At 38.9% G+C, this 13,197-nt stretch overlaps 1 protein-coding gene across 2 annotated transcripts in view; it reads right to left on the bottom strand.

The window, feature by feature from the left end:
• Positions 1 to 8,123: 8,123 nt before the first annotated feature.
• The window catches only part of tm9sf5 (transmembrane 9 superfamily protein member 5), a 47,841-nt gene continuing 42,767 nt past the window's right edge, over positions 8,124 to 13,197 (bottom strand). For both annotated transcript variants that reach the window (XM_061930084.2, XM_061930085.2), the window contains one exon: positions 8,124 to 8,798. In XM_061930084.2, the coding sequence (XP_061786068.2) occupies positions 8,731 to 8,798 (68 nt within the window). In that variant the 3' untranslated portion in view covers positions 8,124 to 8,730. The remainder of the gene's footprint in view (positions 8,799 to 13,197) is intronic.

Consider the following 13,197-nt stretch of genomic DNA (forward strand, 5'->3'; position numbering starts at 1 on the left):
AAAATGCTAACACGCTAATTGTTGGTGTTCGTAGAAGATAGCACCAAGCAACAATATCAGTGATTTTATTTTATACCTACAAAATTGGCTAAAATGCTAACACGCTAATTGTTGGTGTTCGTAGAAGATAGCGCCAAGTAACAATATCAGTGATTTAAGTTTTCTACCGACAAAATTGGCTAAAATGCTAACACGCTAATTGTTGGCGTTTTGAGAAGATAGCGCCAAGTAACAATATCTGTGATTTTAGTTTTATACCTACAAAATTGGCTAAAATGCTAACACGCTAATTGTTGGTGTTCTACGAAGATAGCACCAAGCAACAATATCAGGGATTTTATTTTATACCTACAAAATTGTCTAAAATGCTAACACGCTAATTGTTGGCGTTCGTAGAAGATAGCGCCAAGTAACAATATCAGTGATTTAAGTTTTATACCGACAAAATTGGCTAAAATATTAACACGCTAATTGTTGGCGTTTTGAGAAGATAGCGCCAAGTAACAATATCTGTGATTTTAGTTTTATACCTACAAAATTGGCTAAAATGCTAACACGCTAATTGTTGGTGTTCGTAGAAGATAGCACCAAGCAACAATATCAGTGATTTTATTTTATACCTACAAAATTGGCTAAAATGCTAACATGCTAATTGTTGGTGTTCTGAGGAGATAGCGCCAAGTAACAATATAAGTGATTTTAGTTTTATACCTACAAAATTGGCTAAAATGCTAACATGCTAATTGTTGGCGTTCGTAGAAGATAGCGCCAAGTAACAATATCAGATATTACCCATTACCCATCCCCTTGTTCACCCCCCCCTGGGAGGTGAGGGGAGCAGTGGGCAGCAGCGGTGGCCGCGCCCGGGAATCATTTTTGGTGATTTAATTGGGTTTCACTATGTAAAAGCGCTTTGAGTCACTAGAGAAAAGCGCTATATAAATATAATTCACATCACATTTAAGAACTGGACGTGCAACATTGACCTTGGACAGTGGACTTCTAAGGCATCTCCTTCCTTTCCGTCAAACACAACATTCAGCAGCTTCTCCATATTTTCATGGATAAATGTCCGCCGTTAAGTTATCATTTCAACGTACGTGGTTGGACTTCAGTACGCTGCAGACTGGCAGTGAAACGTTGGCAAGGGTCATGTTTTGGATGATTGATTTCTTTAATTCGCTCAGACTAATCCACTTCTTCCGGTCTTTTCCATCTCGACCTTCCAATGGTGGCTAAAACAAAGGTTTTGTCCATTTTAAACTGTAAGATGATGTTAGCAAGTAAGACCAAACGGTGTCTGACAGGCAAATATTTCTGCTGATACACAACTTTTGTGTTTGCAACTTTAACTCTCCAGTCCCTTAACTCTCTCAAGTTGAGGCGCTGCTGTATTGTATTGTATTGCCTTTACACTACGTCTAGATAAGTGGTGTTGTACTCTATATGGAGGTCTAGGATCCTGTGTGTACACTTTGTGTGTCCATAGTGTGAGTGTGTGTACACTTTGTGTGTCCATAGTGTGAGTGTGTGTACACTTTACCCCCATACCATCACACATGCTGCCTTTTACACTTTCACCCTAGAACAGTCCGGATGGTTCTTTTCCTCTTTGGTCCAAAAACAATTTGAAATGTGGACTCGTCAGACCACAGAAACACTTTTCCACTTTGCATCAGTCCATCTTAGATGAGCTCAGGCCCAGCGAAGCGTTTCTGGGTGTTGTTGATAAATAGCTGTGGCTTTGCATAGTAGAGTCTTTAACTTGCACTTACAGATGTAGCGACCAACTGTATTTAGTGACAGTGGTTTTCTGAAGTGTTCCTGAGCCCATGTGGTGATATCCTTTACACACTGATGTGGCTTTTTGATGCCTGAGGGATCCAAGGTGTGTAATATCATGGCTTACGTGCAGTGATTTCTCCAGATTCTCTGAACCTTTTGATATTACGGAGCGTAGATGGTGAAATCCCTAAATTCCTTGTTGAGAAATGTTGTTCTTAAACAATTTGCTCAGGCATTTGTTGACAAAGTGGTGACCCTCGCCCCGTCCTTGTTTGTGAACGACTGAGCATTTCATGGAAGCTGCTTTCATACCCAATCATGGCACCCACCTGTTCCCAATTAGCCTGTTCACCTGTGGGATGTTCCAAATAAGTCTTTGATGAGCATTCCTCAACTTTCTCACTCTTTTTTGCCACTTGTGCCAGCTTTTTTGAAACACGTTGCAGGCATCAAATTCCAAATGAGCTAATATTTGCAAAAAATAACAAAGTTTTCCAGTTCAAACGTTAAATATCTTGTCTTTGCAGTCTATTCAATTGAATATAAGTTGAAAAGGATTTGTTGTATTCTCTTTTTATTTACCATTTACACAACCTGACTTCACTGCTTTTGGGCTTTGTGTGTGTATATATATATATATATATATATATATATATATATATATATATATATATATATATATATATATTTATATATGTGTATATATTTTTTATACATATATATAATATCACTTATATAGTACCTCAAGCAAGAAGCGTATTGATTAGATTTTTAAAGATGTTAACTTAAGTGTACTTAAGTCAAATTGGAAACATGTTAGAGATGATTAAAGTATTCACAGCGCTTCACTTTTACCCACATGATGTTACAGCCTCATTCCAAAATGGAATATTCATTTTTTGTCCTCAAAATTACACACAAAATACCCAATAATAACAATGTAAAAATATTTTTTTTCTTCATAATTTTGCATATGTATTCATTAAAAAAAAATAAAATAAAATAAAAAAATCACATGTAGATAAGTATTCACATCCTTTGCTCAATACTTAGTTGATGCACCTTTGGCAGAAATGACAGCCTCATGTCTTTTTAATGCAATACAGCAACTATCTTTGGGCACTTTCTCTCTTTCCTCTTTGCAGCACCTCTCAAGCTCCATCAGGTTGGATGGGAAGTGTTGGTTTTCATCCAGGATGTCTCCGTACATTGCTGCATTCATCTTTCCCTCCATCAGGTTGGATGCGAAGTGTTGGTTTTCATCCAGGATGTCTCCGTACATTGCTGCATTCATCTTTCCCTCCATCAGGTTGGATGCGAAGTGTTGGTTTTCATCCAGGATGTCTCCGTACATTGCTGCATTCATCTTTCCCTCCATCAGGTTGGATGGGAAGTGTTGGTTTTCATCCAGGATGTCTCTGTACATTGCTGCATTCATCTTTCCCTCCATCAGGTTGGATGCGAAGTGTTGGTTTTCATCCAGGATGTCTCTGTACATTGCTGCATTCATCTTTCCCTCCATCAGGTTGGATGCGGAGTGTTGGTTTTCATCCAGGATGTCTCCGTACATTGCTGCATTCATCTTTCCCTCCATCAGGTTGGATGGGAAGTGCTGGTTTTCATCCAGGATGTCTCTGTACATTGCTGCATTCATCTATCCCTCCATCAGGTTGGATGCGAAGTGTTGGTTTTCATCCAGGATGTCTCCGTACATTGCTGCATTCATCTTTCCCTCCATCAGGTTGGATGGGAAGTGTTGGTTTTCATCCAGGATGTCTCCGTACATTGCTGCATTCATCTTTCCCTCCATCAGGTTGGATGGGAAGTGTTGGTTTTCATCCAGGATGTCTCTGTACATTGCTGCATTCATCTTTCCCTCCATCAGGTTGGATGCGAAGTGTTGGTTTTCATCCAGGATGTCTCTGTACATTGCTGCATTCATCTTAGTCTAGGGGGGTGACCAAGACCATGGTCACTCTGTCAGAACTACAGCATTCCTGTGTGGAGAGAGGAGAACCTTCCAGAAGGATAATCCACCAATCATACCTGTATGGTAAAGCAGCTGGACGAAAGCCATTTATTTGTCAAAAGTTTGCCAAAATGCACCCGAAAGACTCTCAGACCATTTGAAAATAAACTCTCTGGTCCGACGAGACAAAGATTGAAGTCTTTGGCGTGAATGTTTGGAGGAAAGCAGGCAGCGCTCATCACCAGGACAGTACCATCCCTACAGTGAAGCATGGTGGTGGCAGCATCATGGTGTGGGGATGCTTTTCAGCTGCAGGAGCTAGTCGGGATAGAGGGAAAGATGAATGCAGCAATGCACAGAGACATCCTGGATGAAAACCAACACTTCTCAATTCAAACTGGTGGAGCTTGAGAGGAAAGAGAGAAAGTGCCCAAAGATAGGTGTGCCAAGTTTGTGGCACGGTATTCAAAAATACTTGAGGATGGAATTTCTGCCAAAGGTGCATCAACTAAGTACTTAGCAAAGGATGTCAATACTTATGTACATGTGGTTTAGTATTTACATTTTTGATACATTTGCAAAATTAAAAAAAACATTTTCACATTGTCATTTTGTCGAATTTTGAGGACAAAAATGAATTCATTCTATTTTGGAGTAAGGCTGTAAAATCAACTGTGCTCTTTTAGTCCAAGATCACTACTGATTTTGAGTAATTTCCTGTTGTCAAACCTTTGCTATTTTACGGACGAAAAAAACATGTTCAGGCGTGATAAGACGGTTGTTCTGATCTGTACTTTATTGTTCTAGAGAGTTCCATTGTACAGTGTTGCTAAACTTTTTTTGTTCAAAGTCGACTTTAATGTATTTTGTATTTGTTTATCATTTCTTGTGTGCCACCAACAATGAATTGAAGAAAAGTGAGTGTCGTTTATGGTTAATCGTTACATGTACTTTTATACATAAAAGATGCAGATTGTAAAAATATATAAACTAAATTGAACTGTTTGCTTTTTGTATACGCAGACATCTGACCTTAGATATAATACATCTTTTCTTTCATTCAACTTTGTTATAAACAATATCATTTGTAATGGTTTAAAACCTTTTGACTTTGGGCCCCACATTTTCACACTACACAGGGGTCCGGGACCCAGTCAAGTACCATACACACACACACACACATTACATACAATTCTGTTGTGTTAATATAAATAAAGTAAATTAATAATGAGTAGGTGTTTTAACTACACTTTAAGTGCAAATTAAAAGTAGTAGTCATCGTGATTGCGCTTGAGAAACTTCTATGACTTCTTGTTTGTTTGACATTGCACTGCGAAAAAGAAAATATAAGCTAAAAATACTAAAAACTAGTGAAATGTGAACAATCTACTTAATTTGACTTTAAGACATATTAAATTAAGATTTGTATATCTAGAAATTAGCAGGACTTTCAAGATAGAAATAAGTATTTTATTCTGAAAACAAGCATTCTTGCAATTTCAAAATAAAGCATCATTGGGGTGTTGCAGAAACTTTAAACGTGATTTTAAATATGTGGGGAAAACACTTTATCTTATTTGAATAGTTATTTCCTCAATGTTGACGTTTATGAACTAGAATAGACAGAATGTATTTATTAATTCATGCTAAAATGGAGACTATGACGTAAAGCCAATGACGAAAGATAAGTAAAAAGCTCTTAAAATCCTCCACACGACACCTCCGCTAACATCCGAGGACAAAGCTACGAACAATGGGAGACCGGGCTTTCTGCTCCGCCGCTCCCAGTCTGTGGAACGCTCTCCCTGACCACCTGAGGGCACCACAGACTGTGGATGCTTTTAAAAAAGACTTAAAAGCCCTTCTTTTTTTTTTAGATATATGCATACTACCGTATTTTCCGCACTATTAGCTGCACCTAAAAACCACAAATTTACTCAAAAGCTGACAGTGCGGCTTATAACCCGGTGCGCTTTATATATGGATTAATATTAAGATTCATTTTCATAAAGTTTCGGTTTCGCAACTACGGTAAACAGCCGCCATCTTTTTTCCCCGTAGAAGAGGAAGTGCTTCTTCTTCTACGCAAGCAACCGCCAAGGTAAGCACCCGCCCCCATAGAACAGGAAGCGCTTCTTCTTCTACTGTAAGCAACCACCCGCCCGCGTAGAAGAAGAAGAAGCGCGTGGATAATACGTTTCATTTCCTTTGTGTGTTTACATCTGTAAAGACCACAAAATGGCTCCTACTAAGCGACAGGTTTCCAAGACGCAATCTCTCCATCCGCACACGGACTACTATTTCACAGCAACTGCCTAAAGACTTTCAAGAAAAGCTGGCAACTTACCGTGCATATTGTAAAAACAAGATAGCTGAAAAAAAGATCCGGCCAGAGAACATTATCAACATGGGCGAGGTTCCACTGACTTTTGATATTCCTGTGAACCGCACTGTGGATACAACGGGAGCACGTACGGTGAATATTCGCACCACAGGGAATGAGAAGTCATCCTTCACTGTGGTTCTAGCTTGCCATGCTAATGGCCAGAAGCTTCCACCCATGGTGATATTCAAAAGGAAGACCTTGCCAAAAGAGACCTTTCCAGCCGGCGTCATCATAAAAGCTAACTCGAAGGGATGGATGGATGAAGAAAAGATGAGCGAGTGGTTAAGGGAAGTTTACGCGAAGAGGCCGGGTGGCTTTTTTCACGCAGCTCCGTCCATGTTGATATACGACTCCATGCGCGCCCACATCACGCTGGTTTTTAATATATTATTAAAGTTTGACTGACCTATCTGACTGTTTTTTTTACATTCCTTTAGCGCAGTTAGATGCGGCTTACAACACGGGGCGGCTTATAGGTGGACAAAGTTTTGAAATATGCCGTTCATTGAAGGCGCGGCTTATAACCCAGGGCGCCTTATGGTGCGGAAAATACGGTAGTTATAGCTATTTGGCTGTTTTTACTTTTCTTTATTGATAATCTTTTTATTTTTATTTGTTTATTTGTTTAATACACTGTAGCACTTTGAGATTGTTTACTCAATATAAAGTGCTTTTTACAAATAAAATCTATTATTATTAAAAGGAGGGAAGTGTATAGAAATAAAATGCTGGCCAGCAGTGTACTGCCACAAGTGGTGGGAGAGTGTATTACAGCTGACCATACAGTTTAAAATAGGCATCCACAAAAATAAATCAATAAAATAAAGCCGGACTTTGGACACACCTGCACTCAATAATGGATAAAGTACCGTATTTTCCGCACCATAAGCCGCCCTGGGTTATAAGCCGCGCCTTCAATGAACGGCATATTTCAAAACTTTGTCCACCTATAAGCCGCCCCGTGTTATAAGCCGCATCTAACTGCGCTAAAGGAATGTCAAAAAAACAGTCAGATAGGTCAGTCAAACTTTAATAATATATTAAAAACCAGCGTGATGTGGGCGCGCATGGAGTCGTATATCAACATGGACGGAGCTGCGTGAAAAAAGCCACCCGGCCTCTTCGCGTAAACTTACCTTAACCACTCGCTCATCTTTTCTTCATCCATCCATCCCTTCGAGTTAGCTTTTATGATGACGCCGGCTGGAAAGGTCTCTTTTGGCAAGGTCTTCCTTTTGAATATCACCATGGGTGGAAGTTTCTGGCCATTAGCATGGCAAGCTAGAACCACAGTGAAGGACGACTTCTCATTCCCTGTGGTGCGAATATTCACCGTACGTGCTCCCGTTGTATCCACAGTGCGGTTCACTGGAATATCAAAAGTCAGTGGAACCTCGTCCATGTTGATAATGTTCTCTGGCCGGATCTTTTTTTCAGCTATCTTGTTTTTACAATATGCACGGAAAGTAGCCGGCTTTTCTTGAAAGTCTTTAGGCAGTTGCTGTGAAATAGTAGTCCGTGTGCGGATGGAGAGATTGCGTCTTTTCATGAACCGGAAACCTGTCGCTTAGTAGGAGCCATTTTGTGGTCTTTACAGATGTAAACACACAAAGGAAATGAAACGTAATATCCGCGCGCTTCTTCTTCTTCTACGGGGGCGGGTGGTTGCTTACAGTAGAAGAAGAAGCGCTTCCTCTTCTATGGGGGCGGGTGCTTACCTTGGCGGTTGCTTGCGTAGAAGAAGAAGCACTTCCTCTTCTACGGGGAAAATAGATGGCGGCTGTTTACCGTAGTTGCGAGACCTAAACTTTATGAAAATGAATCTTAATAATCCATATATAAAGCGCACCGGGTTATAAGCCGCACTGTCAGCTTTTGAGTAAATTTTTTTTAGGTGCGGCTAATAGTGCGGAAAATACGGTAGATCTTTTTTTAGCTAGAAAACAAAGTTGTCAACAAAGAGTCACACATAGTTTCCATGTGTTGGATTAATTGCATATATTTGCAAAGCAGAGATTGAGTAGTAAGCTCCCACTCAAGCAAAACAGTGTTGCAAAAACAGTTCTAATAATGATCCGTGAATTTGAAATACAAGATTTGGAGCTGGATTAAAACAAAAATGATATGATGCAGATCTTTAAAGTCCCACATGGTATAAATAGGAGAGAAAAAGGACAGCAACAATGTCAGTGTTTTATATTGTGTCTACAATACAAGCTGATATAATCAAGATTTAAAGCCCACCTTTGACCTAAAACAAAAACAGTATCAAGCGCTCCTTCGATCTATACAATATATATGTACATGTTTCCCCATCATTACAGTAAATAGAAGCAAAACATCATGGAATAGAAAATCTAAATAGACATTATCTTGAGTCCAAATGCAAACAAAAGACTTTAGTTTAAACCCAGCAGAACAATGTGTTCACTGTGACAAGATCATCAGGTCAAGTGAAGGTAAAAAAAACGAGCGATAGAGGTTTAAAGCACAAAAAAAAAAGGAGGACGGGCTCTTGTGATTTAATGATGGTCTCAGTTCAGGTCCTTCAAAACACTTAACTGTCACGCAGACTTAGTCTCTGCTCCTTCTAGTCCACCTTCACCACGCTGTAGATCTTCTTCACAAACCAGAAGCAGGCGAAGAAGCCGATGGTACCTGAGGAGGACACACACACGTCATCCTTCAGAGGGCAGTGTTCATTTCAATTATCCATGTGGACACGCTTATTCTCTAATCTTTTACTTTGAAAGGGCCACTTCCACTTCCGCATCCTACCATCGCCGCTTGCTTGTCGGCGAAGAAATAATTGTTGATGTAAACGCTTTAAAAAAATGTATTTGAAGTAGGGTTGTCCCCATACCAATATTACCAAAATGTATTTCCATACTTTTCCGTACTTTTCTAAATAAAGGGCACCACAGAAAATGTCATTATTGTCTTTATTGTAACAACAAATGTTAGTGTACATGAAACATATGTTTATTATTGTCATTTAGGCCTTAAATAAAATAGACAACTTGTCTTTTAGTAGTGTTGCGTTTTGGACCAGTTGTTCCTCCCAGGTAATTCAAGTCACAATTCGCTCCCAAGCTCTTTACGACACTTAAAGCTGAGTTGAAAAACCACCAGAGACAGAATAGGTATTTTGTTGTATATTCTCAAAGCTTTGCCAATATACATTGATTGAGACCAGTCTAACCCTAGAACATTCTATTGCGCCTCCCAAAATGGTCTGTCTTCCCGATCCCACCACCCTCTCTCTCGTCCCATCTCTCTAGACAAAACAAATGCTAGTCAAAACACATTCCAAAGAACTCAAGGTTAACACACACAGTATACTTGCTGACAGAGCATCAAGAGAAGAAATGGAAAACACGAGCTGTTTTCAAATATGACAAAGAAATGGAAGAAGTACAACTTAAATTCGGATATATGTAAATATCTGCCTCCGACAATTGTAAGTAAACAAACAAAGACTCCTAATTAGTCTGCTGACGTATGCAGTAACATATTGTGTCATTTATACACCTATTATTTTGTACACATTATGAGGGACAAACTGTAAAAAATGGATTATTAATCTACTTGTTCATTTACTGTTAATATCTGCTTATTTTCTCTTTTAACATGTTCTATCTACACTTCTGTTCAAATGTAATAATCACTTATTCTTCTCTTCTTTGATACTTGACATTAGTTTTGGATGATACCACACATTTAGGTATGGATCATGTCGATACCAAGTAGTTACAGGATCATACATTGGTCATATTCAAAGTCCTCATGTGTCCAGGGACATTTTTACTGACTTTATAAACATAATATTAATGTTTCTTTAAAGGAAAAAAGATTTTGTGACGATAAAAAATATCAATGCAATCATAGAAGTACCGAATAGATACGCTCTTGTACTTGGTATCATTACAGTGGATGTCAGGTGTAGATCCACCCATGGCATTTGTTTACATTGTGACGGTGGTGAGCTATTGTATCCTCCTACGGTGTGTAGTGAAGCATGTTTAGCTATTCCTCGTCCTCCAGTGATAATGGTACTTGTAAGACACTTACTTTGTCGCCATGGAGACCAGGATTAGTGATTTAGAAGTAGCTAAAACACTGTGGATGGATGTTAGCTGCATGTGTTAAAGCAGCTCTTCCTGAGGGTGTTTCAGTGTTATAACTTCACCTTTATCTTGACTTTTTACACCAAAATGCATCTATTCTCCCTTTTCTGTCTACACACTGTGTCTGCTTGTAAGTACTCCGTGTGTGTGTGCGCTGCCCAACATGCTCCTCTGCTCGTAAAACCAGCAATGTCACCACGTGACGACGCGCCGTCATGCCCGTTGAAAAATAATGTTTTTAAATGGGGAAGCGGTACTTTTCAAACTGAGTATAGTACCGTTTTTGATTCATTAGTCCCGCTGTGTGACAGTTTGATGACGTGTTTATAGAACCTGACAGATACATTCATGAGCTATTAGGGCGAAACCTGCGCCTGCTGCTTTAAGGCTCCAGTCGTCCCTCGCCACAAGTATATTCTACACATGATGTGTCCTAAATTAAACATTTTCAATAATAAAATGTCTAAAAGAACAAAAAATATCAATACTTTAATAGTAGACCAATCAGAGCGCACGATATTCACAATGGAGGCCACTGATTGGCTGGGCCTCAGGAAGCATTATCATATTGGCTTAAAAGAGGTGACTAAAGGCTGTTACTTCATGTCTAAAGGGCTATCATCATGTTGAAAGACATATTTAGAAGATAAACCCTTTTTAATCTCTACCTATGGAAATATTTGATTTATAATGAATGATTTCTACTTGACAGAAATCAATCTATCCCAATCATGTCCAAAACCAATAAAGGAGAGAAGATTGTACAGTTTAATTTATTAGTCACATGTATCTTTGTGCTGTCAATGTATGTAGCTTGTATGCGTAATAAGTTAACTAATATAAACACTGAGAGTTGATGACAATAACATTTTGCACTTTTATATTTTTGTTACGTGTCCATAGTTAATTATGCCACAGATAGAGTGAGTAGTTGATAGTTTTGATGTTAAAATGCTGCTTAAAACAGTGCCTGTCCAGTTCACTGGAGGAGATGACGTCACTTTACAGTACCCTACTTCTGGATGGGTTTTGTAATTGCAGCTTCCAAAGGTTCCACTGTATCGCCATTACAGCACATATCCAAATTGCCTTTTTTTTTACTACTATTACTCCGATTCTAAATTGATTCCTAATTTACAAAATAAAAATAAACAATTGCCAACATTTTCTTATTACTATATTTTCTAAGAATACATTTTTTTGATGAAAACAGACAACAATTACAGGGTTTCTCCTGCAATCAAGCCGGAGTGATTGATATCGTTCAACAAATTAGTGTCAAACTCAAGGCCCGGGGGTCAGATCTGGCCCGCAAACACCTGGAAATGATGTGTCAATAAAGTATTTAATATATTCTCGCCTGTGATGAGATGGCGACTTGTCCAGGGTGTACCCTGCCTTCTGCCCGAATGCAGCTGAGATAGGCTCCAGCACCCACCGTGACCCCAAAAGGGACAAGCGGTAGAAAAGGGATGGATGGATGAATGGATATATTCTCGCTAAATGTCATGTTTTTTTCATTAAGACAGAAAAAATATATGTACTGCTTGAAATTGCATGCCTTTTCAACTTTATTAGTATCCATTATTGCAGCAAATATTACAGTATATTATCATACTTTCCAAACATTTTTTGTCCAAATAAAAATAAATACTTAAATATCTGTTTGACTTATGATTTTACAGCAAACTACCCATCAAATTAATAAATATGACAATACATTTGACGGTGTTCTTTACAGCACATTACACTGCACAGATAAGTTATCATTTATATAACAAATACAATATTACAGGAATCCATTCTGAATCACATCGTCATAGGGGTGTGACGGTACGTGTATTTGTATTGAACCGTTTCGGTACGGGGATTCCGGTTCAGTTCGAAGGTGTACCGAATGAGTTTCCACAAGGACATATTAAGTAGCGTAACGCACGTTGTGTAAACAATGCACACCGAGGCACAACACACGGCATGCTAGCAGCTAACGGGCTAGGATAGACTGACCATACGTCCTCTTTTCACCGGACATGTCCTCTTTTGCGGAGCTGTCAGGGAGGAGTTTCTTAAATGCCTCAAATGTCCGGCATTTTGAGTTCGGGTTGCGTGTATTTTCAATGTACGTTCAGGGTTAAGAAGGGGTTGAAAACAAAACAAGCAGCAGCATTGGTGAGGGAGGGGCAGAGACAGAGACAGAGTTATGATAAACGTGCATGTGTCGCCAGGCTCTGCTTTTTATCCATAGATTTATCACATTTAATTTTTTATTATCTATAGCAGGGGTGTCAAAAGTGCGCCATTTGCGGCCCACAGCTAATGTTTTAAAGGCCCACGGCACATTCTAAAAATACTATTCAAATAAACAAAAGTGAAATAAAAAAGCTTAAAGGTTAAATGTAATTTAGAAAAAGTTGCAATGTTGACTAATAAAACAAAGCTGTTTTTTTTTCTTTCAAACTGTCATTGCTCAAAACATAATATTGAATCAAAATCAATGTTAATATGAATTATTGACCTATCCAAGGTTCCCATTACTTCACATCAAATATTACACTAAGAAAAATATTTTTGGTGGAAGATTTTGCAAATTTGGTAAATAAATACCGTATTTTCCGTACTATTAGCCGCACCTAAAAACCACAAATTTACTCAAAAGCTGACAGTGCGGCTTTTAACCCGGTGCGCTTTATATATGGATTAATATTAAGATTCATTTTCATAAAGTTTCGGTCTCGCAACTACGGTAAACAGCCGCCATCTTTTTTCCCCGTAGAAGAGGAAGTGCTTCTTCTTCTACGCAAGCAACCGCCAAGGTAAGCACCCGCCCCCATAGAACAGGAAGCGCTTCTTCTTCTACTGTAAGCAACCACCCGCCCGCGTAGAAGAAGAAAAAGCGTGCGGATATTATCATTTCCTTTGTGTGTTTACAT

This window comes from Nerophis lumbriciformis, linkage group LG36 (genome assembly GCF_033978685.3).
Source record: "Nerophis lumbriciformis linkage group LG36, RoL_Nlum_v2.1, whole genome shotgun sequence".
NCBI lineage: Eukaryota > Metazoa > Chordata > Actinopteri > Syngnathiformes > Syngnathidae > Nerophis > Nerophis lumbriciformis.